We start from the raw sequence: 26991 nt of genomic DNA on the forward strand, positions 1-26991 counted from the left end.
ATGGTGCTCTGTGGGATGTTCAAAGTTTCGGATATTCTTTTATAACCCAACCCTGATCTGTACCTCTCCACAACTTTGTCCCTGACATGTTTGGCGAGTTCCTTGGTCTTCATGGTGTCGCTTGCTTGGTGGTACCCCTTGCTTAGTGGTGTTGCAGACTCTGGAGCCTTTCAGAACAGGTGTATATATACTGAGATCATATGACAGATCGTGTGACACTTAGATTGCAGACAGGTGGACTTTATGTGACTTCTGACGGTAATTGGTTGCACCAGATCTTATTTAGGGGCTTCATAGCAAAGAGGGTGAATACAGATGCACACACCACCTTTTATTTTTTTGAAACACGTTTTTTTTTTCACTTCACCAATTTGGACTATTTTGTGTTTGTCCTTTACATGAAATCCAAGTAAAAATCTATTTAAATTGCAGGTTGTAATGCAACAAAATAGGAAAAATACCAATGGGGTGAATACTTTGCAAGGCCCTGTATCACCTCCATATAGACCAAAAACCAGGCAGTTTAAGCAGGAAACACAATTATTTAAAAAAATGGTCACTAATTTGTATTTCATCAAACCAGATCGGATCTGAAAAAATCGGAGGTGAAAAGAGCTGATATGATTGGTCAAAAGACCAATACAAAATATAACAATTGGGCTATGTTCATATATTGCCACTATAAATAGCATATTTGGCACTATGTTTTTTGTATGGAACATTTGCTGCCAACATTGAAGACATATTTTTTACTAACTCTTTATATCTATGGCTCTGCTATATGATCTCGTTGACCTCTCCATAGAGATCCATCTCTCTCTCTCTCTCTCTCCCTCTCTCACTCTCTCTCTAGCTCTTGCTCTCTCTTTCGCTCACGCTCTCGCTCCCTCTAAAATAGACCATGAACCCTTGTGCACTCTAGCTTTTCTAAACATCACCATACTAGCATTGTCTTTAATTTCAGCTGTATCTTCTTGTGTGAGGTCTGTGTGTTCCGCTAGGAACCTTCTCTCTACTCCGACATGATTACCTTCTGCTTTAATATGGGAGCCAACACTCGTCTCTCTCCACCTCTCCTAACCCAGCCTAAAGTGGTTTTTGCATGACTAGCACTATTGAAATGCTAATTTTAATCTTCCCCTGAAGGAAGCTTTGACTTTCTTATCAAAAGAAAAATATGCTATACCTGTAAATAACAAATTGGCTCGAAGCCAGGGAAATGTTAGCAAGTAGGACTGGAAAATGGCTTACTTCATAGTAATCTGAACACACACACACGGAGAGTGTGCGTGCGTGTGTGTGTGTGTGTGTGTGTGTGTGTAAACGTCCCTTCCTCCTTGTTTGCTATCTGAATGCAATGTATCTGCTCAATCCACATGTCTGATATAGAAAAGGCCAAGAAGAAGGAGAAAACAAAATTGCGGAGCGCCCCATCAGCATGCCACGCTCTGTAAAACATGTGTAGGTGTTTCCAATCGATAAGCACGCTCCTGCTAAACACAGAGAGGGGCTCCAGGGCCTGGTTCCCACCGTCCACACACACACCTCTCTGTGTGTGTCCACCCACGCCAGCATCTCCACCTGTTTTGTTCCTGGGCTAATTACAGCCGAGAACAATTAACACGATAAGAATCGCTTAATATCCTCCCCCTCTTCCTTGTCCTCCTTCTCCCCTCCATCCTCCCTCCCCTCTCCCCCTTCCTCCGAAGGAAGAAGAAGAGATTGAGGCAAACACTGCTAATTCCTCATCCCCTTTCAATTATCTCTCTAAATGGCGCTGCTAGGGAGGCAGGTGGTGGACTGCAGAGTGAAATGACTCTGCGTCCCAAATGGCACCCTATTCCCTATATAGTTCACTACTTTTGACCAGAGCCCTATGGGAACCCTGTGGGCCCTTGTCAAAAGTAGTGCAGAAAACAGGGAATAGGGTGCCACTTGGGATGCATCCAGTGTTTAGTGAATGAATTGAATGTTGATGGGATTATGAGCTGTGCTGTTTAAGGGACCAGGGTTTAAGCCGAGTAATGCTGCTGCTTGTTGTTGGGAGATATGTTGTAATGAGTCTTAGGACACCTGCTAGTGACAAGACTCTGCAGTCATTACTGAGTCCTCATCACCCTGGCTCTGTCTTTCTATGGTAGTCTGAGGACCAACGTGCCAGGCAAAAGGAAATCTGATATATTGAGAATGTGGAACCACCTAGAAGCTCAGTGTGGAACCATTATGGAACTCCATGTAGAACATTGAAACTTCTAGAACCACTATAGAACCCCTACGGAACTGTTACAGAGACGTTATAGAACCCTTTATGGAACTTTGGAACCTCTGTAGAACCATTGTAGAACTGTGGAACTCTTGTGGAACCATGATGGAATCCGCAATGGAACAGTGGAATTTCTGTGGAACGACTTGTAGAATTGTGGAACCCCTGTAGTTCCATTGTGGAACTGTAGAAAAAAAACAATACCCCATGTCATGCTACTAGTACTACTACATAATGTCTCCCCCATAACTTCCACTACTATCCTCCTCATCCTCTGTCAGAGTCTGCTGTTGTAACACCCTAGGATAAGTTAAAGAATGAGAAGACAGATGATGCCATAAAAGAGACCAGGAAGTACACATGGGAGCCAACAGTTGTAGTTGTGTCATTCAGGTCCATTCACTGTCTGGGAGTTCTTGAGAATTATGACATCACTGTCTTCTCCTTCTGTTTGCCATCCTCTAGGTTACACCTCTTCCTCATCTCTCACAGCTTCTGCTGGGCCGACACCCCCTTCCAGTAGTCGAGGATATCATGGAGGTCCTCGTCTTTCGCAAACTGAACCTTCTTCCTCAAGGCGTGACCTGCAGCGATATACGTCGCCTCTTCGCGAGGGTCGCGAGGGCCTTTCTTGTGTGGCCGGAACCTCTCCCAGATTCGAAGGGTGTTTTCCGAGGAATATTCGGGGCTGGAGGAGTAGCCGGAGTAGTTGTGGTGCCGGGAAGGGGAGAGCTGGGAGTAGGCGGCAGGGTCCCTTTTGGTACGTCCCAGGGGTTTGAGGAAGGAGGCCTTCTGGGATGGGGAGGGAGAGGGGGAGTCGTTGGCTCCCTCATAGTAGAGGGCGGGGAAGGAGTGCCTGTGCTCAGAACAGTGGTAGTCTGGATGTACCTCCAGATGATGATGCTGCTGTTGCTTTCCCGGGCCTCCCCCTGCTCTTCCTCCCCCTCCGCAACCCACCCCACCTCCATTGACATTCACCCCACCTTCATTAACCCCTCCTCCCATTCCGTTCCCACCACCACAACCCATCCCGTTTCCATCACCACCACTACCACAACCACTACCATTTCCACCCACAAGAGGGAGCCTCTCCATGGTTTCCCCACACCCAACAGGGCTCCCCTTCTCTGGGTATGGAGGGCAGGAGTTGGGCCCCGGGCTGCGGGGCTCCGGGACATCCAGACTGAAGACCCTGGTGCTCTTCATGGATCCTCCAGCCGAGGACACGCTACATCGGTTCTTCCCAGCACCCATGACCACCACACCTGTATCGCTCAGCTGCCTCTGTAAGGGTCGTACGGCATTCGCCGGTGGTGGGTCCCTGTAGGGTGGCGAGAGAAAGCCCCCTCCGCTGATTCCGGGACGCTCCGAGAGGGGCATGACGAGGGGGACGGGGGTCATCGCGGGAGGGGCATGGATTTTGGGAGAGGAGGCGAGCATCTGGCAGGTGTCAGCGAGGCCTTGGGAGAGGGGGATGAGGTTCCGAGCGAGGGAGGTGATACAAGCAGGTGGAGGAGAAGTAGGGTTGTCGCCAGATGTTGTCGTGGCAACAAGGGAGTCGAGCTTGAGCGCGTCGATACAGTTGTTGATAATCTGGTTGACTTTGTCGACTTCCATGGCGATCGTCGAGATCTCCGACGCAGATCCGTGCCCGTCGTCATCCGAATCATTCCCAACGTCCATTCCATCTTCAATGCAACCGTTGATGCCTCGCATATCCACCAGTATCGCCTCCCCCCCTCCTCCTCCTCCCCCTGCCAGTAATAATCCTCCCCCGTCTCCCGATAATCCTGCCCCAGTCCTCACGTCCATATAGTTCCCTTTATTGGTTGCCATGGCTTCACTGAACGCCGTGGCCATCTTCTCCACTTGGGGGAGCGTCGAGAGGCGGGAGGAGGTGGTGTTGGCCGAACCGTGGAGCATGCCGGAGCTGGAGGAGGTGGAGGGGGGAAGTTTATTACCCCCGCCACCCCCTCCTCCGTGGAGGTGACCTCCGTGGTGCCCCTGGTTCTGGGCCTGTTCCTGGAGATGCTGCATGGCTGCCGGGTCGTTAGCTGCCTGTGCTGCAGCCTCCGGTCCATACCTGGAAATAAAATACAAGGATAAAATCCATAAGAATAAAATATTTTAACATCTCAGGTAAAGTAGCTGTATGCAATTCAGGTGCATCGCATCTACCTACGAGTCCCAAGTTATTCAAACCTCCAATCAAACTTTAATGAATTAAAGTGCATTTAAATCACAAACACACTTTATTGTATCAACAATAAAATGGAATGAGAGAGAATAATAAAAAACACAAGGCTATAAAAGAGATGAGTAAAATAATGTCAAATAACAGAATAAAGAGCTGGGGTTTCAACAACCTAAATAACACATTGTCCCTCATACCGCATCTCCAAGATGGTCTTCTTCACGCTGATCGCCTTCTCCTTCTCCTCCTGCATCCGACGCTTCCCCAGGCAGTAGTAGACGAGCCCGAGCACGATCACCATCCCCAGCAGACACCCCAGGATCGTTATGATGTAATGCGTCATGGTTGACGGGTTGGCGTGGTGGTCGTCAGGGCCAGCCTCTCGCGTGGCGAAGAAGATGCACGTGTGGTTGTTGCGCTGGTTTTTACTTATAGACACTACGCAGTAGGTGTAGTTGGTGTGAGGTTTGAGATCCACCAACGTCACCTTCTCCTTCTTCTCCTTGAGGTTCTGGATGTCCGAGACGAAGCTCTGGTTGTATTGAACCAGGACGTACATCTTGCTGTATGGTTTAGGGATCTGGACCAACAGCTTGGCTGCAGACAGAGTGACCCATTGGAGTTTGATGCTGGGGTTGAAGTTGGGGTCGGCTGTGGACGACGCTGTCGGCTGATGATACGGTCCGGCCCGGCCGTCCATCTCCGGGCCCATCCCGGAGCCCTCCCAGTCGGTGCCGGGTTGAGACGTGATCCCGGGTATGATCATGCCGTCGCGACAGATGGTGGCGAGCATGGTGCGAGCGCTGCGCCCGTGCCCGGCCACGGGGCTCAGGAGCGGGTAGAGAAACAGCTCGCCGGGGGTCTCGCACTGCAGCCTGTCGTATGTATGTGTCACGTTATTAAATGCCTCCAACCAAGTAAGAAAACTATACAGATCACATCCACAATGGAAAGGATTTCCTGCCAGCTCGCAGACCATTAACCGGTTTAGCACGGTGAACGTTGACGGATCGATCCGGGCCAGCTTATTGGACGAGAGGTCGATGCTGCTGAGGCTGGAGCTGGACTCCTCGAATGCTTTGTTGTCAATGACCTCGATGAGGTTGTGCTGGAGGAAGAGGCACTGCAAGCGGCCCAGGCCCCGCATCATCCCCTCTGTCAGGTTGGTCAGCTTGTTGTAACCCAACTGGAGGACCTGGGATGAGAGGAGACCACAATGGAGAAACAGTAAGACTTTGGCATCTCAAATGACAGCATGTTCCCTATGAAAAGACTGCTTCTGGAATCAGTGCACTGCATGGAGAACAGGTGGAGGGCGTAGGATTAGAAGGGACCACAATTGGAGAACAGGTGGAGGGCGTAGGATTAGAAGGGACCACAATGGGAGAACAGGTGGAGGGCGTAGGATTAGAAGGGACCACAATGGGAGAACAGGTGGAGGGCGTAGGATTAGAAGGGACCACAATTGGAGAACAGGTGGAGGGCGTAGGATTAGAAGGGACCACAATGGGAGAACAGGTGGAGGGCGTAGGATTAGAAGGGACCACAATGGGAGAACAGGTGGAGGGCGTAGGATTAGAAGGGACCACAATGGGAGAACAGGTGGAGGGCGTAGGATTAGAAGGGACCACAATGGGAGAACAGGTGGAGGGCGTAGGATTAGAAGGGACCACAATGGGAGAACAGGTGGAGGACATAGGATTAGAAGGGACCACAATGGGAGAACAGGTGGAGGGCGTAGGATTAGAAGGGACCACAATGGGAGAACAGGTGGAGGACGTAGGATTAGAAGGGACCACAATGGGAGAACAGGTGGAGGGCGTAGGATTAGATGGAACCACGATGGGAGAAAAGGTGGAGGGTGTAGGATTAGAAGGGACCACAATGGGAGAAAAGGTGGAGGGCGTAGGATTAGAAGGGACCACAATGGCAAGACAGTAAGTACTTGGGCTCTCCTCCATATTAGTAAGTACAAATAGCAACATCCCTGTGTGCCATGGACTCTGGATCTAATGAAAATGGCTTCCATGTACTTGGGCTGTTAAATGAAGCTGGAGAAGGGTTTCATCTTGGGGAAGAGTTCCAGTAACCAGTCCGATGAAGGGAGCACAAGGGAAATACAGTAAATCTTTGGCTTTCTCAAATCACTTACATAACACACTGGTCAAACTATTGATCTATAACATGGAGAAGAGGGGATTGTTTGAGATTTTCCTTTTGACTTATTGTGTTTACCCTAAATGGTTTTGTATTAATGTAAAACCTTAACATGCATTAAAGTAAGTAAAGTAAAATCAGTCAATCGAATCCATCAATAAACCAGTCGACCAATCAAGCCAACAACCAAACAATCAACGAAACAACCGACCGTTCAACCAATCCATCACCCACTCCTCACTGACAGGTGGGTTTGCCTGATCAGTGAAAGCCCCATCCTCTATGTAAGACAGGGATGGGAAACTCCAGTCCTCAGGGGCCGGAGTGGCTTCACACTTTTCCCCATCTCTAGAGAACACAGCTGATTATACTGATTGCATTCTAAACGGACTAACTGACTATTTGGGTCAGGTACAGTGCCTTCGGGAAAGTACTCAGACCCCTTGACTTTTTCCACATTTTGTTACATTACAACCTTATTCTAAAATTGATCAAATAAAATCTTCAGCCTTCCTCACAAAATACCCCATAATGACAAGGCAAAAATAGTTTTTTAGAAATTTTGCAAATGTCTTAAAAATGAAAACAGAAGTACCTTATTTACATAAGTATTCAGACCCTTTTCTATGAGACTCGAAATTGAGCTCAGGTGCATCCTGTTTCAATTGATCATCCTTGAGATGTTTCTACAACTTTTAGTCCACCTGTGGTAAATTCAATTGTTTGGACATGATTTGTAAAGGCAGACACCTGTCTATATAAGGTCACACAGTTCACAGTGCATGTCAGAGCAAAGACCAAGCCATGAGGTCAAAGGAATTGTCCGTAGAAACCCGAGAGAGGATTGTGTCGAGGCACAGATCTGGGGAAAGGTACCAAAAAAATGTCTGCAGCATTGAAGGTCCCCAAGAACACAGTGGCCTCCATCATTCTTAAATGGAAGAAGTTTAGAACAACTAAGAGCTCCAAAGTTCCTCTGTGGAGATGGAAAAACCTTCCAGAAGGACAATCATCTCTGCAGCACTCCACCAATCAAGTCTCTATGGTAGAGTGGGCAGACGGAAGCCACTCCTCAGTATAAAGCATATGACAGCCTGCTTGGAGTTTGCCAAAATGTACCTAAAGGACTCTCAGACCATCAGAAACAAGACTCTCTGGTCTGATGAAATCAAGATTGAACTCTTTGGCCTGAATGCCAAGTGTCACGTCTGGAGGAACGTCATCCCTACGGTGGAACGTCATCCCTAACCATGGTGGTGGCAGCATCATGCTGTGGGGATGTTTTTCAGCAGCAGGGACTGGGAGACCAGTCACGACCAGTCACGAGCAAAGTACAGAGATATCTTTGATGAAAACCTGCTCCGGAGTGCTCAGGACTTCAGACTGGGGCGAAGGTTCACCTTCCAACAGGACAACGACCCTAAGCACACAGCCAAGACAACGCAGGAGTGGCTTCAGGACAAGTCTCTGAATGTCCTTGAGTGGCCCAGCCAGAGCCCGGACTTGAACCCGATCGAACATCTCTGGAGAAACCTGAAAATAGCTGTGCAGCAACTCTCCCTATCCAACCTGACAGAGCTTGAGAGGATCTGCAGAGAAGAACGGGAGAATCTCCCCAAATACAGGTGTGCCAAGCTTGTAGCATCATACCCAAGAAGACCCAATGCTCTAATAACTGAGTTAAGGGTCTGAATACTTATGTAAATGTGACATTTTTAATTTGTAATAAATTAGCATATTTCTAAAAACCAATTTTTGCTTTGTCATTATGGGGTATTGTGTGTAAATGGATGAGGCAAAAAAATAATTTAATCAAGTTTAGAATAAGGCTGTAACGTTAAAAAAAAGTGGAAATAGTCAAAGAGTCTGAATGCTTTCCAAAGTTACTGTATGTGAACTGGGGCTGGGCAAAAGGGTGACACCAATCAGGCCCCAGAGGAGTTGCCCATCCCTGAAGTAAGAGATCTCATTGTCATCCAACCAACTAACCTGATGGGTAAAAGCCATGTCCTCTATGTGAAAGATCTCTTTATCAACCAACCAACCAACGAATCAAACAAATAACCAATCAAATCCCTTCATCTCAACACATCAACCAACCAATCAAATCCCTTACCTGTAGGTTGGCCTGATGGGTAAAGGCCCCGTCCTCTATGTAAGAGATCTCGTTCTTGGTGAGGTTGAGGTCTGTGAGGTTGGTGAAGCGATACATGGAGTGGAATAGCACTGCTTTCAGCTTGTTCTCATTCAGCCTCAGGTCATGGACCTGTTGTGTTGACAGAACGAGAACTGGTTTAATATCAAACGGCTCTGCATTCACGAGCTAGAAAACATTTAGTGTTAGCTTTGCATTTCTGTTGAAAGTTGGGTTGAAAGTTGTAAACTTTTATAAATGCATTGTATCCACACGGTTGAAGTGTGTTTTTCAAATGGTCAAATAAATCAAATCAAATCTAATTGAAAAGAACTAGACTTTTTTTCATCAAACAGCTCAACAAGTAGTATAACAAAACAGTGCGCTATTATAGCAAAACAGTGCGCTATTATAACAAAACAGTGAGCTATTATAGCAAAACAGTGAGCTATTATAACAAAACAGTGAGCTATTATAACAAAACAGTGCGCTATTATAGCAAAACAGTGAGCTATTATAACAAAACAGTGAGCTATTATAACAAAACAGTGCGCTATTATAGCAAAACAGTGAGCTATTATAACAAAACAGTGAGCTATTATAGCAAAACAGTGAGCTATTATAACAAAACAGTGAGCTATTATAACAAAACAGTGAGCTATTATAACAAAACAGTGAGCTATTATAACAAAACAGTGAGCTATTATAACAAAACAGTGAGCTATTATAGCAAAACAGTGAGCTATTATAACAAAACAGTGAGCTATTATAACAAAACAGTGAGCTATTATAGCAAAACAGTGAGCTATTATAGCAAAACAGTGAGCTATTATAACAAAACAGTGAGCTATTATAACAAAACAGTGAGCTATTATAGCAAAACAGTGAGCTATTATAGCAAAACAGTGAGCTATTATAACAAAACAGTGAGCTAGTATTTGTAAGCTAAACAAAACATTCAGTTTTAGCTTTGCCAAACTACGGTGGTTCCTATGGGACATATGAACTACGGTGGTTGAAAAGTAAGGTATGTTTTAGTGTCCCTCAAGGCTCTATTCCAGCCCCACTACTGTTTCAATTCTACATTGTGCTAACTCTTGGTGATGTTATTCGGTAGTTGAAAATAAACACCCCAGTGAGCAAAACCAGCATTGCAATTAAAATGACATATTTTACAATTACTGCTATGGGTAGGCTGTATAGCATAATATATACAATTACTGCTATGGGTAGGCTGTATAGCATAATATATACAATTACTGCTATGGGTAGGCTGTATAGCATAATATATACAATTACTGCTATGGGTAGGCTGTATAGCACAATATATACAATTACTGCTATGGGTAGGCTGTATAGCATAATATATACAATTACTGCTATGGGTAGGCTGTATAGCATAATATATACACACTATAATATAGGATATACCAGTACCGTATTGTTGATGTGCTGGGGGATGGTCTCGTACGGGGGCTGGTTCTGACTGCAGATGGCCAGCCACACGTAGCCTTTATCCCCCTCGATCAGCCAGCAGTCCCCCCGGACGGACACAGGGAGGTGGAGGAGAAGAAGTAATGGGGGGAGAAGGTAGAGGAAGATGGATGGTGAGAGGGATAGGGAGAGCGGGAAGGAGGGGAGGTGGAGAAACCTGTTGGCCATGGTTAGGGAGGAAGGGAGGATAGGAGGGGTTATCTTATTAAGAAAACAAGAGAAAGGGGAGAATATTAGGAAAGGAAGCAGGCAAGTTTGAAATCAGGTTGGGCGACAGGTAAGGAAGGGGTGTGGCCAGAGCAGGGAGTAGAGACAGGAAGTCGTAGGTCACAGAAAGGTTGTTGCCTAGGCGATTAAAGCATGGCTTGCCGCTTGGCGGCCATGGTAGCTGGTAACATAGACCCCATTTTAAGTGTTCCGCATCGGAGGGATACAATGACGGTAGCCCCAGCAACAACTCATGGCCCCTAATGACCGCTTCCCTCAGCGACAGAGATGGAGGAAAACTCCCTTTCAGTTTGGCAGAGAACCTGTGAGAGAGAGAGAGAGAGAGAGAGAGAGAGAGAGAGAGAGAGAGAGAGAGAGAGAGAGAGAGACAGAGAGGAGAGAGAGAGAGAGACAGAGAGAGAGAGAGAGAGACAGAGAGAGAGAGAGACAGAGAGAGACAGAGAGAGAGAGAGACAGAGAGAGAGAGAGACAGAGAGAGACAGAGAGAGAGAGAGAGAGAGACAGAGAGAGAGAGAGACAGAGAGAGACAGAGAGAGAGAGAGAGAGACAGAGAGAGAGAGAGACAGAGAGAGACAGAGAGAGAGAGAGACAGAGAGAGGCAGGAGAAAAAAATGAGAAAAAACAGACTGCATTAAAACAGCTAATGACAAAATAATACAAATTGTTAATCCCTTTCACGTATTCCCCGAGGATATCTAATTCATTGACTTTAGGTCTGGTTTCAAAATGATCTGTGTAAAAGAGACATAATGAAACAAATGAAGATATGCCATCACTTCAAGGTAACATGATACACTGAAATATCCATTAGCAATGATGATTATTCAATTTACTACTAAAGAAGATGAACATAGATTTAGACATTTCGTGATAACAAGCCTTTCCCACAAGTAATATTATTCAAACCTATAAAACCAGATGCATGACGCAGAGACCAACACACTCAGACACACACACAGCATCATCGAATTGCCGTTCTGCTGCAAACACATTAGCATACTACTCACCAATAAATATGTAAATGTTAAAAACCCTTAAACAATCAAATCTAATTTCATAACCATTCTCCATTGTTTACAAGCCTTTCACAATTCAGTTATAGAGCTTCTGTGCTCTACAATACAGAAAAACAATAAAGCTATCATCTACGCTTTTTAAAGGAATTAAGGGAGATGAAAGAGGGGCTAAATGGGAATAAAGGAGTGAGAAAGAGGACTAAAAAAGAGGAGAAAGTGGAGAAGAAAGTGTCTTGCAGGCAGCAAGGCACGACACAGCGGTTTACTGCATTTCTCTGCTGGATCAATGTGTGTGTGTGTGTGTGTGTGTGTGTGTGTGTGTGTGTGTGTGTGTGTGTGTGTGTGTGTGTGTGTGTGTGTGTGTGTGTGTGTGTGTGTGTGTGTGTGTGTGTGTGTGTGTGTGTGTGTGTGTGCGTGTTTCTCCTGCTGGATTAACGTGGGTTAGGATGTAATCCATACTAAAGCGTATGCATTACAGCTAAAGCAATTCAAATGGATTTTCCATTTTCAATGTCACTTTTCCTAAACCATATTTTGCAATGTATCTAGCCATGCCAATGAAATGACACAAACACACAGGACAAGGTTCACTGTTTTGTGTATGCCATATCACTTACATTTAAATGGGTTTTACAATGTTAATCATGCCAATGAAATGACACAAGGGACCAGGTTAGACACTGGTAGAATCTATGGTGCACTGAAGCTGTTCTGTCTCGTGGTGCCCCAACACCCTATTAAGACACTTTATGTTGGTGTTTCCTTTATTTTGGCAGTTCCACTGGTTTCACTTTTTCTACAAAATCACATAATGTCTCCCAGTCACACCGATGAAATGACACTACTATAACACAGGAACCATGTTGACTGTTCAGTGTAGGAGTCCTTGGAAAGCAGTTGTTACTGGCTAGACGGCACACTGTCCTTCTCTCAGCACATATCAAAGCTGCAGGCTAAAGTTACATCTAGACTTGGTTTCCTCTATCGTAATCACTCCTCTTTCACCACAGCTGCCAAACTAACCCTGATTCAGATGACCAGCTTACCCATGCTGAGATACCTACTGCAGCCCTCATCCTCCACATACAACACCCGTTCTGCGTCACATTCTGTTAAAGGTCCCCAGAGCACACACATCACTGGGTCGCTCGTCTTTTCAGTTTGCTGCAGCTAGCGACTGGAGCGAGCTGCAACAAACACTCAAACCGGACAGTTTTATCTCCATCTCTTCATTCAAAGACTCAATCATGTACACTCTTACTGACAGTTGTGGCTGCTTTGTGTGATGAATTGTTGTCTCTACCTTCTTGCCCTTTGTGTTGTTGTCTGTGCCCACTAATGTTTGTACCATGTTTTGTGCTGATACCATGTTGTGCTGCTGCCATGTTGTGTTGCTACCATGTTGTTGTCATGTTGTGTTGCTGCCATGTTGTGTTGCTACCATGTTGTTGTCATGTTGTGTTGCTGCCATGCTGTGTTGTGTCTCTCCTTATGTAGTGTTGTGTCTCTCCTTATGTAGTGTTGTTGTCTCTCCTTATGTAGTGTTATTGTCTCTCCTTATGTAGTGTTGTGTCTCTCCTTATGTAGTGTTGTGTCTCTCCTTATGTAGTGTTGTTGTCTCTCCTTATGTAGTGTTGTTGTCTCTCCTTATGTAGTGTTGTGTCTCTCCTTATGTAGTGTTGTGTCTCTCCTTATGTAGTGTTGTTGTCTCTCCTTATGTAGTGTTGTGTCTCTCCTTATGTAGTGTTGTTGTCTCTCCTTATGTAGTGTTGTGTCTCTCCTTATGTAGTGTTGTTGTCTCTCCTTATGTAGTGTTGTGTCTCTCCTTATGTAGTGTTGTTGTCTCTCCTTATGTAGTGTTGTTGTCTCTCCTTATGTAGTGTTGTGTCTCTCCTTATGTAGTGTTGTGTCTCTCCTTATGTAGTGTTGTTGTCTCTCCTTATGTAGTGTTGTTGTCTCTCCTTATGTAGTGTTGTTGTCTCTCCTTATGTAGTGTTGTGTCTCTCCTTATGTAGTGTTGTGTCTCTCCTTATGTAGTGTTGTTGTCTCTCCTTATGTAGTGTTGTTGTCTCTCCTTATGTAGTGTTGTGTCTCTCCTTATGTAGTGTTGTGTCTCTCCTTATGTAGTGTTGTGTCTCTCCTTATGAAGTGTTGTGTCTCTCCTTATGTAGTTTTGTGTCTCTCCTTATGTAGTGTTGTTGTCTCTCCTTATGTAGTGTTGTGTCTCTCCTTATGTAGTGTTGTTGTCTCTCCTTATGTAGTGTTGTTGTCTCTCCTTATGTAGTGTTGTGTCTCTCCTTATGTAGTGTTGTTGTCTCTCCTTATGTAGTGTTGTGTCTCTCCTTATGTAGTGTTGTGTCTCTCCTTATGTAGTGTTGTGTCTCTCCTTATGTAGTGTTGTGTCTCTCCTTATGTAGTGTTGTTGTCTCTCCTTATGTAGTGTTGTGTCTCTCCTTATGTAGTGTTGTGTCTCTCCTTATGTAGTGTTGTGTCTCTCCTTATGTAGTGTTGTGTCTCTCCTTATGTAGTGTTGTTGTCTCTCCTTATGTAGTGTTGTGTCTCTCCTTATGTAGTGTTGTTGTCTCTCCTTATGTAGTGTTGTTGTCTCTCCTTATGTAGTGTTGTTGTCTCTCCTTATGTAGTGTTGTGTCTCTCCTTATGTAGTGTTGTTGTCTCTCCTTATGTAGTGTTGTGTCTCTCCTTATGTAGTGTTGTTGTCTCTCCTTATGTAGTGTTGTTGTCTCTCCTTATGTAGTGTTGTGTCTCTCCTTATGTAGTGTTGTGTCTCTCCTTATGTAGTGTTGTTGTCTCTCCTTATGTAGTGTTGTTGTCTCTCCTTATGTAGTGTTGTTGTCTCTCCTTATGTAGTGTTGTGTCTCTCCTTATGTAGTGTTGTGTCTCTCCTTATGTAGTGTTGTGTCTCTCTTGTTGTGTGTTTTGTCCTGTATGTGTATTTTGAATCCCTGGCCCCGTCCCCGCAGGAGGCCGTCAGTCTTTTGGTAGGCCATCAATGTAGATAACAACTTGTTCTTAACTGACTTGCCTAGTTAAATAAACGTTAAAAATACATTAACAAATGACTGTCTTTGAGTGAACTATCCTGGTTAAATAAATAAGGGAATAGGCCCTATTTTAAATATGTTACTTAACCAGGCAAGTCAGTTAAGAACAAAGTCTTATTTTACAATGACTGCCTACCCCGGCCAAACCCTCCCCTACCCCGGCCAAACCCGCCCCTACCCCGGCCAAACCCTCCCCTAACCCGGCCAAACCCTCCCCTAACCCGGCCAAACCCTCCCCTAACCCGGCCAACCGGCCAAACCCTCCCCTAACCCGGACAAACCCTCCCCTAACCCGGACGACGCCGGGGCAATTGTGCGCTCACGGCTGGTTGTGATACAGCCCGGGATTGAACCGGGGTCTGTAGTGATGCCTCTAGCACTGAGATGCAGTGCCTTAGACCGCTGCGCCACTCGAAAGCCCATTTTCTAGGACAGTCCTTATGTTCTTCTGTTGTTTTATACCAAAAACAAATTGATATTTGTATTCCCACTGTTAATCTGTGAGAGCCACACACACAGTGTTTATCTTTAAGAGCCAGTTTAAGACACATATGCAGAGGGGTTCAAAGGAGCCTAGACAAGCACCATTAACCACTCATGATAAGTGGTGTGTGTGTGTGTGTGTGTGTGTGTGTGTGTGTGTGTGTGTGTGTGTGTGTGTGTGTGTGTGTATGTGTGTGTGTGTGTGTGTGTGTGTGTGTGTGTGTTGTAACTGAATGTTGACAAACACTTAACCACACTTCGCTGGAGTGCATAAATGTGGTGTTAATATGCAATTGAGGAAAAGACTAAGCTAAACACACACACTTTACTCACGCCATCATCTACTCTCAAACTGCAGAGAAGTTCTTTATCCGTAAATCCCGTTGGTCTTAAACAGCTGGACCTCCTTGGCTACATCATAATGTGGCCGTTTAGCAGAGGCTTCAATGCAAAGTGACTGACAGATCAGTGGACACTGATCCAATGGAACCATATCCTCAAGATATGATCTGATCTGGGAATACTTAACAGGTGAAGATAATGTGGTGGAATTCATTCGGATCCTCCCTACTTCACATGAGTGTGTGGTGGAGGCAAGGAAGCCTGTTAAGAGATTTGGGACACATCCATATCCACTGACCTTTTCAGGACAGTGCAAAAGAATCCACTTAAGAGTGTAGGAACCTATCCTATTGTATTGGTCCGTCCGTAATTGTCGTCTGCTCTTCTCATCTCCACAGCGTGCACCTAATTCAGATCCCGGTCACCTCTCATTTTGGCTACTGACACCCAACTCTCAGTGCCACACACACACACACACACACACACACACACACACACACACACACACACACACACACACACACACACACACACACACACACACACACACACACACACACACACACACACAGACACACACACACACAGAGAGACAGACACATATTCTCTCTCTTTCCAACTCTCTGTCAGGCTGTGAAATTGATATCGACAATTCAATTCCCAGATCAGAGACTGTCAATTTGCCTTTGACCCTGATAGGCTTCCATAGCTCAGTAAAGCTATTACGCCACATATAAAATAGCAATTTGCCTCTGTGGTCATTGCCTGGCTGTGGTCATAGCCTGGCTGTGGTCCTAGCCTGGCTGTGGTCCTAGCCTGGCTGTGGTCCTAGCCTGGCTGTGGTCCTAGCCTGGCTGTGGTCCTAGCCTGGCTGTGGTCATAGCCTGGCTGTGGTCCTAGCCTGGCTGTGGTCATAGCCTGGCTGTGGTCCTAGCCTGGCTGTGGTCATAGCCTGGCTGTGGTCCTAGCCTGGCTGTGGTCCTAGCCTGGCTGTGGTCCTAGCCTGGCTGATGCGACCCACGTGACCACAGAGAGGAAGAGCTGTGACTCACCAGTCTGGGCAGGAGGCCATTTGTTAATGTAATATTAGCTCAGAAATTGAGCGGACGCATTGATTGGTTCTCTCAAATGTTGTTGTTTTTCCTGGTGGGTTGAGACCTCTAGTTGTTCGGATTTGAAAATCCAACCGTTGGATTTGGGAGGGGGCGGCTCTCGGGCGGTTGTGTGAGGCTGTTCTTGTTGGTGTTGAGTGAGAAAGACACCAAGGGGAACCAATCAGTAAGAAGCACAGCCCCCTTCATTATTGATGTAAGGAACCTTTCCAGACTCTAACGTCAGGAGGACTTTGACTGAGGTATCTGCCAGATTACTGGGTTCCTGCCATAGAGAGAGAATGTAATACCTACAGGCCCATCTGTCTACTGTAAAAAGACATATATTACATTTTGTAATGATATTCTCTGTTGTGGCTTCTGGAGTGAATCTGTAGTTGTATTAAGTGGATTGAAATGGAGTGTCTTTGTTTGTACACAGGAGCAAACAAAGTCCATGATAGTGGGTGTTTGTGTGTGTCGGTGTGAACGAGAGTTCACAGCCTTTATTGAAGGAATAAAGCACATCTCTATCTATCTCTCTCTCATCAGATTCCAGTGCCAGACACTCATTTGGTAATATTAGTTATTCTGTTTGAACCCGATCCCTAACCTTAACCCTAACCCCAATCTTAACCTTAACCTTAACACTAACCTTAACCTTAACCCTAACCTTACCCTAACCTTAACCTTAACCCTAATCTTAACACTGAACCTAACCTTAACCTTAACCCTAACCCTAATCTTAACCCTTACCTTAACCCTAACCTTACCCTAACCTTAACCCTAACCCTAATCTTAACACTAAACCTAACCTTAACCTTAACCCTAACCCTAATCTTAACCCTTACCTTAACCCTTAACTTACCTTAACCTTAACCCTAACCCTGATCTTAACCCTTACCTTAACCCTAACCTTACCCTAACCTTAACCTTATCCACTGTGAATGAATGCCTAAATGTATATTTGGATTTCACTTTTGCACAGTTTGACTGACAGCTGACATGTCAAAATATGCTGTAATTAAAACACTAATTAGAGAGTCCTTATCTCTCGCCTGCTATTGATAATGGGTAATAATTATAATAATTGTAATAATTATGTAGCTGCATTTCAACAGGATTTTGATTCAAGTCTCTTTTACCAGGCTTAATTTGCTGTAATGTATGTTGTGGTGTCTGTGAAGCTGTGGGCTTCAGCTCCGGGTCTTCAGAAGTGCCGTCCATTAGTTCAACACAACGGCTTTGTTGTTGCTGTCATTTCTTTCCTCCAGCTCACGTTGTCTCTCTCAGCCACCTCTCTCCATTGATAATGGCAGACCCTGGCTGTGACCCCACTCTCAGAGGGTGGGATATACAAAACCTCATTTCCAATTCACACATGCATGTGAACACAGAAACAAATATATGACATAGGAAAAATATAAGCATCCACCAAATTATAATAAATAAACTATTTCATAATAATAATAATTATCATTATTATCAAATGCCTCCATTTTCTTTGAAGGCTGCATTGCAGATCCCTAACCCTGGGATCTGGAGCTCTCTCTCTCACACTTCCTCCCTCTCTCTCTCACACACTTCCTCCCTCTCTCTCTCACACACTTCCTCCCTCTCTCCCCCTGTATCTTTCCCTCCCTCTCTCTCTCACACACACTTCCTCCCTTTCTCTCTCACACACTTCCTCAATCTCTCCCCCTGTATCTTTCCCTCCCTCTCTCTCTCACACACACTTCCTCCCTTTCTCTCTCACACACTTCCTCCCTCTCTCCCCCTGTATCTTTCCCTCCCTCTCTCCCCCTGTATCTTTCCCTCCCTCTCTCTCTCACACACTTCCTCCCTCTCTCTCTCTCACACACTTCCTCCCTCTCTCCCCCTGTATCTTTCTCTCCCTCTCTCCCCCTGTATCTTTCCCTCCCTTTCTCTCTCACACACTTCCTCCCTCTCTCCCCCTGTATCTTTCCCTCCCTCTCTCTCTCACACACACTTCCTCCCTCTCTCTCTCACACACTTCCTCCCTCTCTCCCCCTGTATCTTTCCCTCCCCCTCTCCCCCTGTATCTTTCCCTCCCTCTCTCCCCCTGTATCTTTACCTCCCTATCTCCCCCTGTATCTTTCCCTCCCTCTCTCCCCCTGTATCTTTACCTCCCTATCTCCCCCTGTATCTTTCCCTCCCTCTCTCCCCCTGTATCTTTCCCTCCCTCTCTCCCCCTGTATCTTTCCCTCCCTCTCTCCCCCTGTATCTTTCCCTCCCCCTCTCCCCCTGTATCTTTACCTCCCTATCTCCCCCTGTATCTTTCCCTCCCTTTCTCTCTCACACACTTCCTCCCTCTCTCCCCCTGTATCTTTCCCTCCCTCTCTCTCTCTCTCTCTCACACACACTTCCACCCTCTCTCTCTCACACACTTCCTCCCTCTCTCCCCCTGTATCTTTCCCTCCCTCTCTCTCTCACACACTTCCTCCCTCTCTCTCTCTCACACACTTCCTCCCTCTCTCTCTCACACACTTCCTCCCTCTCTCCCCCTGTATCTTTCCCTCCCTCTCTCTCTCACACACACTTCCTCCCTTTCTTTCTCACACACTTCCTCAATCTCTCCCCCTGTATCTTTCCCTCCCTCTCTCTCTCACACACACTTCCTCCCTTTCTCTCTCACACACTTCCTCCCTCTCTCCCCCTGTATCTTTCCCTCCCTCTCTCCCCCTGTATCTTTCCCTCCCTCTCTCTCTCACACACTTCCTCCCTCTCTCTCTCACACACTTCCTCCCTCTCTCCCCCTGTATCTTTCCCTCCCTCTCTCCCCCTGTATCTTTCCCTCCCTTTCTCTCTCACACACTTCCTCCCTCTCTCCCCCTGTATCTTTCCCTCCCTCTCTCTCTCACACACACTTCCTCCCTCTCTCTCTCACACACTTCCTCCCTCTCTCCCCCTGTATCTTTCCCTCCCCCTCTCCCCCTGTATCTTTCCCTCCCTCTCTCCCCCCTGTATCTTTACCTCCCTATCTCCCCCTGTATCTTTCCCTCCCTCTCTCTCCCCCTGTATCTTTCCCTCCCTCTCTCCCCCTGTATCTTTCCCTCCCTCTCTCCCCCTGTATCTTTCCCTCCCTCTCTCCCCCTGTATCTTTCCCTCCCTCTCTCTCCCCCTGTATCTTTCCCTCCCTCTCTCCCCCTGTATCTTTCCCTCCCTCTCTCTCCCCCTCTCTCTCCCCCTGTATCTTTCCCTCCCTCTCTCTCCCCCTGTATCTTTCCCTCCCTCTCTCCCCCTGTATCTTTCCCTCCCTCTCTCTCTCTGTATCTTTCCCTCCCTCTCTCCCCCTGTATCTTTCCCTCCCTCTCTCTCTCTGTATCTTTCCCTCCCTCTCTCCCCCTGTATCTTTCCCTCCCTCTCTCTCTCTGTATCTTTCCCTCCCTCTCTCCCCCTGTATCTTTCCCTCCCTCTCTCTCTCTGTATCTTTCCCTCCCTCTCTCTCTCTGTATCTTTATGTATCTCTCTATGTATCTCTGTATGTATCTCTGTATCTCTCTCGGTATCTTTATGTATCTCTCTATGTATCTCTGTATCTCTCTATGTATCTCTGTATCTCTCTATGTATCTCTGTATCTCTCTATGTATCTCTGTATCTCTCTATGTATCTCTGTATGTATCTCTGTATCTCTCTATATCTCTGTATCTCTCTCTGTATCTTTATGTATCTCTCTATGTATCTCTGTATGTATCTCTGTATCTCTCTATATCTCTGTATCTCTCTCTGTATCTTTATGTATCTCTCTATGTATCTCTGTATGTATCTCTGTATCTCTGTATCTCTCTCTGTATCTTTATGTATCTATCTCTCTCTCTCTCTGTATCTCTCTCTATATCTCTGTATCTCTCTCTATATCTCTGTATCTCTCTCTGTAGCTCTCTCTCTATCTCTCTGTATCTCTCTCTCTGTATCTTTGTGTATCTCTCTATGTAGCTCTCTCTTTCTCTGTATCTCTCTCCCTGTAGTTCTCTCTCTGTATCTTTGTGTATCTCTCTGTATCTCTCTATGTAGCTCTCTCTGTAGCTCTCTCTGTATCTTTGTGTATCTCTCTATGTAGCTCTCTCTGTATCTCTCTGTATCTCTCTCTCTCTCTCTCGGCATTGTTTGGCCCTGGAATTATTTTCCCCATCTCTTTCAACAAGGAATATGATTGACTGAGAGGAAACAAAGCTTCCGGTCCCCCTCTTGTGAGATGAAGTGTGGAAGAAAAGAAAGAAATTAATTCAATAATTTTTTTCATTTTTCAAAGGGTTATTTTTTGCTGTTCCTTATCACCTCTCAAAATCTGCGTTTTAATGAACTCTTGCGGCTGAAAGTGTGTGTGTGTGTGTGTGTGTGTACATACTATATGTGAGTGCGAGCCTGTGTGTGTGTGTGTGTGTGTGGCTGACAGACAGACAAGGTTAATTATAGAGTTCTGAAAGACAGGTGGATGGTTCCAGAATGAACATCAGAAGAGAAGCACATCTATCTATCTATCTATCTATCTATCTATCTATCTATCTATCTATCTATCTATCTATCTATCTATCTATCTATCTATCTATCTATCTATCTATCTATCTATCTATCTATCTCTTTAGTCTATTAAACAACTGCTTGCTTGAAGCATCACAATACAGCCACCAGTAGCATTCTTCTGGAAAACTCCAGAGTAAGACAGTCAAATATAGACTGTCAGTCAGATATAAATTCAAGATACCAATGAGGATCTGGCTAAAAACACTTGAATCAGTCATATAACCCTTTGCCCTTTATGGTTGTGAGGTCTGGGGTCCGCTCACCAACCAAGAATTCACAAAATGGGACAAACACCAAATTGAGACTCTGCATGCAGAATTCTGCCAAAAATATCCTCTGTGTACAACGTAGAACACCAAATAATGCATGCAGAGCAGAATTAGGCCGATACCCACTAACTATCAAAATCCAGAAAAGAGCCGTTAAATTCTGCAACCAGCTAAAAGGAAGTGATTCCCAAACCTTCCATAACAAAGCCATCACCTACAGAGAGATGAACCTGGAGAAGAGTCCCCTAAGCAAGCTGGTCCTGGGGCTCTGTTCACAAACACAAACACACCCTACAGAGCCCCAGGACAGCAACACAATTCGACCCAACCAAATCATGAGAAAACAAAAAGATAATTACTTGACACATTGGAAAGAATTAACAAAATAACAGAGCAAACTAGAATGCTATTTGGCCCTAAACAGAGAGTACACAGTGGCAGAATACCTGACCACTGTGACTGACCCAAACCTAAGGAAAGCTTTGACTATGTACAGACTCAGTGAGCATAGCCTTGCTATTGTGTGTGTGTGTGTGTCACCAGATCTCAACCAAATTGAACATTTATGGGGGATTCTGGAATGGCACCTGAGACAGCGTTTTCTACCACCATCAACAAAACACCAAATGATGGAATTTCTTGTGGAATAATGGTGCAGCATCCCTCCAATAGAGTTTCAGAGACTTGTGGAATCTGTGCCACGGTGCATTGAAATTGTTTGTCACGTCCTGACCATAGATAGCCTTTATTTTCTATGGTGGAGTAGGTCAGGGCGTGACTGGGGGGCTAGACTAGTTTATATTTTCTATGTGGGGTTCTAGATTGTTTTTCTATGTTGGGGTTTTGGTATGAATCCCAATTAGAGGCAGCTGGCTATCGTTGTCTCTAATTGGGGATCATACTTCAGTAGCATTTTCTCCACCTATGGGTTATGGGATAGTGTGTGTGTTAGTGTGTCTGAGCACTACGTTATGGGATAGTGTTTGTGTGTCTGAGCACTATGTTATGGGTGATGGGATAGTGTTTGTGTTAGTGTGTCTGAGCACTACGTTGTGGGTTATGGGATAGTGTTTGTGTTAGTGTGTCTGAGCACTACGTTATGGGATAGTGTTTGTGTTAGTGTGTCTGAGCACTACGTTATGGATGATGGAACAGTGTTTGTGTTAGTGTGTCTGAGCACTACGTTATGGGATAGTGTTTGTGTTAGTGTGTCTGAGCACTACGTTGTGGGATAGTGTTTGTGTTAGTGTGTCTGAGCACTACATTGTGGGATAGTGTGTGTGTTAGTGTGTCTGAGCACTACGTTGTGGGTTATGGGATAGTGTTAGTGTGTCTGAGCACTACGTTATGGGATAGTGTTAGTGTGTCTGAGCACTATGTTATGGGATAGTGTTTGTGTTAGTGTGTCTGAGCACTACGTTATGGGTGATGGGATAGTGTTTGTGTTAGTGTGTCTGAGCACTACGTTGTGGGTGATGGGATAGTGTTTGTGTTAGTGTGTCTGAGCACTACGTTGTGGGATAGTGTGTGTGTTAGTGTATCTGAGCACTACGTTATGGGATAGTGTGTGTGTTAGTGTGTCTGAGCACTACGTTGTGGGTTATGGGATAGTGTGTGTGTTAGTGTGTCTGAGCACTACGTTGTGGGTTATGGGATAGTGTGTGTGTTAGTGTGTCTGAGCACTACGTTGTGGGTTATGGGATAGTGTGTGTGTTAGTGTGTCTGAGCACTACGTTGTGGGTGATGGGATAGTGTTTGTGTTAGTGTGTCTGAGCACTATGTTATGGGATAGTGTTTGTGTTAGTGTGTCTGAGCACTACGTTATGGGTGATGGGATAGTGTTTGTGTTAGTGTGTCTGAGCACTATGTTATGGGATAGTGTTTGTGTTAGTGTGTCTGAGCACTACGTTATGGGTGATGGGATAGTGTTTGTGTTAGTGTGTCTGAGCACTACGTTGTGGGTGATGGGATAGTGTTTGTGTTAGTGTGTCTGAGCACTACGTTATGGGATAGTGTGTGTGTTAGTGTGTCTGAGCACTACGTTGTGGGTTATGGGATAGTGTGTGTGTTAGTGTGTCTGAGCACTACGTTGTGGGTGATGGGATAGTGTTTGTGTTAGTGTGTCTGAGCACTACGTTATGGGATAGTGTTTGTGTTAGTGTGTCTGAGCACTACGTTGTGGGTTATGGGATAGTGTTTGTGTTAGTGTGTCTGAGCACTACGTTATGGGATAGTGTGTGTGTTAGTGTGTCTGAGCACTACGTTGTGGGTTATGGGATAGTGTGTGTGTTAGTGTGTCTGAGCACTACGTTGTGGGTTATGGGATAGTGTGTGTGTTAGTGTGTCTGAGCACTACGTTGTGGGTTATGGGATAGTGTGTGTGTTAGTGTGTCTGAGCACTACGTTGTGGGTGATGGGATAGTGTTTGTGTTAGTGTGTCTGAGCACTATGTTATGGGATAGTGTTTGTGTTAGTGTGTCTGAGCACTACGTTATGGGTGATGGGATAGTGTTTGTGTTAGTGTGTCTGAGCACTACGTTGTGGGTGATGGGATAGTGTTTGTGTTAGTGTGTCTGAGCACTACGTTATGGGATAGTGTGTGTGTTAGTGTGTCTGAGCACTACGTTGTGGGTTATGGGATAGTGTGTGTGTTAGTGTGTCTGAGCACTACGTTGTGGGTTATGGGATAGTGTGTGTGTTAGTGTGTCTGAGCACTACGTTGTGGGTGATGGGATAGTGTTTGTGTTAGTGTGTCTGAGCACTACGTTATGGGATAGTGTTTGTGTTAGTGTGTCTGAGCACTACGTTGTGGGTTATGGGATAGTGTTTGTGTTAGTGTGTCTGAGCACTACGTTATGGGATAGTGTGTGTGTCTGAGCACTACGTGATGGGATAGTGTGTGTGTTAGTGTGTCTGAGCACTACGTTGTGGGTTATGGGATAGTGTGTGTGTTAGTGTGTCTGAGCACTACGTTATGGGATAGTGTGTGTGTTTGTGTGTCTGAGCACTACGTTATGGGATAGTGTGTGTGTTAGTGTGTCTGAGCACTACGTTGTGGGTTATGGGATAGTGTTTGTGTTAGTGTGTCTGAGCACTACGTTGTGGGTTATGGGATAGTGTTTGTGTTAGTGTGTCTGAGCACTACGTTGTGGGTTATGGGATAGTGTTTGTGTTAGTGTGTCTGAGCACTACGTTGTGGGATAGTGTTAGTGTGTCTGAGCACTACGTTGTGGGATAGTGTTAGTGTGTCTGAGCACTACGTTGTGGGATAGTGTTAGTGTGTCTGAGCACTACGTTGTGGGATAGTGTTAGTGTGTCTGAGCACTACGTTGTGGGATAGTGTTAGTGTGTCTGAGCACTACGTTGTGGGATAGTGTTAGTGTGTCTGAGCACTACGTTGTGGGATAGTGTTAGTGTGTCTGAGCACTACGTTGTGGGATAGTGTTAGTGTGTCTGAGCACTACGTTGTGGGATAGTGTTAGTGTGTCTGAGCACTACGTTGTGGGATAGTGTTAGTGTGTCTGAGCACTACGTTGTGGGATAGTGTTAGTGTGTCTGAGCACTACGTTGTGGGATAGTGTGTGTCCGTTGCCACGAGTCTTTAGAAGTTTAGTTATTTTGTTTCCAATTTCACTTAGTAATTAAAGATGTGGAACTATACTCACGCTGCGCCTTGGTCTGCTCATTTAGAAGATCGTGACACTGTTCTGGCTCTTGGTGGCCCAATTTCTTATTAGGACACTTTATGTCAGTGTTAATTTTGTCAGTTACCTGAATGACTAAATGTTGTATTCCATTGTATCTTTCTCTGCTCTCCACCTGGTGAGATTGAACATGCCAGTCAGGAAAATGTTGTCATTTTCTGTGTACACAAAACAAATCTCATCCCCAACTATCAAACCTCCTCTATCAACAGAGACCTCTGTCTATCAAACCTCCTCTATCAACAGAGACCCCCCCCCCCAGACCACCTCTTTACTTGGCGGAAGAGGTCTGCTGTTTTGCTGGAATACCGTTCCTATGGCGTTCTCCACTCACCCATTGTAAACATAGACCTCTCTCTTCCTTTGAGAAGTCGACCGTCTCCACGAGTGTAAACATAGACCTCTCTCTTCCTTTGAGAAGTCGACCGTCTCCACGAGTGTAAACATAGACCTCTCTCTTCCTTTGAGAAGTCGACCGTCTCCACGAGTGTAAACATAGACCTCTCTCTTCCTTTGAGAAGTCGCCCGTCTCCACGAGGGTAAACATAGACCTCTCTCTTCCTTTGAGAAGTCGCCCGTCTCCACGAGGGAGATGTTTTCAGAAGCTCTCAGCAAGCCTTTTTATTATGTACATATAAAATGGTATTTTTAAGGAGAATTAAAAACGGTTTAATTAAAAACACTGAGAAGTGGTCGTGGACTCTGGATTTGTTATCCATGGTGTGGGCAGCTTGAGGTCTTTGTATCAAACCTCCTCTATCTACAGAGACCTCCGTCTATCAAACCTCCTCTATCAACAGAGACCTCCGTCTATCAAACCTCCTCTATCTACAGAGACCTCCGTCTATCAAACCTCTATCTACAGAGACCTCCGTCTATCAAACCTCCTCTATCTACAGAGACCTCCGTCTATCAAACCTCCTCTATCTACAGAGACCTCCGTCTATCAAACCTCCTCTATCTACAGAGACCTCCGTCTATCAAACCTCTATCTACAGAGACCTCCGTCTATCAAACCTCCTCTATCAACAGAGACCTCCATCTATCAAACCTCCTCTATCTACAGAGACCTCCGTCTATCAAACCTCTATCTACAGAGACCTCCGTCTATCAAACCTCCTCTATCAACAGAGACCTCCGTCTATCAAAGCTCCTCTATCAACAGAGACCTCCGTCTATCAAACCTCCTCTATCAACAGAGACCCCCGCTATCAAACCTCCTCTATCAACAGAGACCTCTGTCTATCAAACCTCTATCGACAGAGACCTCCGTCTATCAAACCTCTATCGACAGAGACCTCCGTCTATCAAACCTCTATCGACAGAGACCTCCGTCTATCAAACCTCCTCTATCAACAGAGACCTCCGTCTATCAAACCTCCTCTATCAACAGAGACCTCCGTCTATAAAACCTCCTCTATCAACAGAGACCTCCGTCTATAAAACCTCCTCTATCGACAGACCTCCAACTATAAAACCTCCTCTATTTGACAGAGACCTCCAACTATAAAACCTCCTCTATCAACAGAGACCTCCAACTATAAAACCTCCTCTATCGACAGAGAAAGGCCTGTCAATCAAACATATTGTGCTGAAATGAAAGGAGGGAAAAGGAAAAGAAGAGAAACGTCTCTTAGAGGATTTCTCCCTGACGTTTAACATACTGTTCAGTAAACCTCTTCCATATCTTCCCTCTCTCTTTAAGACACCAATCTGTGCAACGTGTTCCTGTTTTTGACAGCATACATCCGAGCAATCCAATAAGAAAGGTCTAGACAATACTATTTAGTTCCCCAGGAGTGCTGAGGTATGTACGCATCCATGCTCATGTTTGTGAATGAAGAAGTTCAGTGTCCCCTGGCTCATGTCGTGTGTGTGTGTGTGTGTGTGTGTGTGTGTGTAAAAAAACAACACACTGGCAACCCCTCAAAATGGCCTGGTGTTATTTTTAGAATTCAGAGGCATGGGTGAAAAGTTCACACTTAGCTGTGCCACTTGACTGCCTACA

At 45.4% G+C, this 26991-nt stretch overlaps 1 protein-coding gene across 1 annotated transcript in view; it reads right to left on the reverse strand.

Moving 5' to 3' along the window:
- Positions 1-393: 393 nt before the first annotated feature.
- LOC116358992 (protein phosphatase 1 regulatory subunit 29-like) overlaps positions 394-26991 on the reverse strand; it is a 257303-nt gene continuing 230705 nt past the window's right edge. Inside the window, exons 4-7 of the mRNA XM_031811568.1 lie at positions 10186-10772; positions 8731-8880; positions 4655-5652; positions 394-4346 (exon numbers count right to left, since the gene is read on the reverse strand). Coding sequence (XP_031667428.1) covers positions 2750-4346; positions 4655-5652; positions 8731-8880; positions 10186-10410 — 2970 coding nt within the window. The 5' untranslated portion in view covers positions 10411-10772 and the 3' untranslated portion in view covers positions 394-2749. The remainder of the gene's footprint in view (positions 4347-4654; positions 5653-8730; positions 8881-10185; positions 10773-26991) is intronic.

This window comes from Oncorhynchus kisutch, unplaced genomic scaffold, assembly GCF_002021735.2.
Source record: "Oncorhynchus kisutch isolate 150728-3 unplaced genomic scaffold, Okis_V2 Okis01b-Okis20b_hom, whole genome shotgun sequence".
Taxonomy (NCBI): domain Eukaryota; kingdom Metazoa; phylum Chordata; class Actinopteri; order Salmoniformes; family Salmonidae; genus Oncorhynchus; species Oncorhynchus kisutch.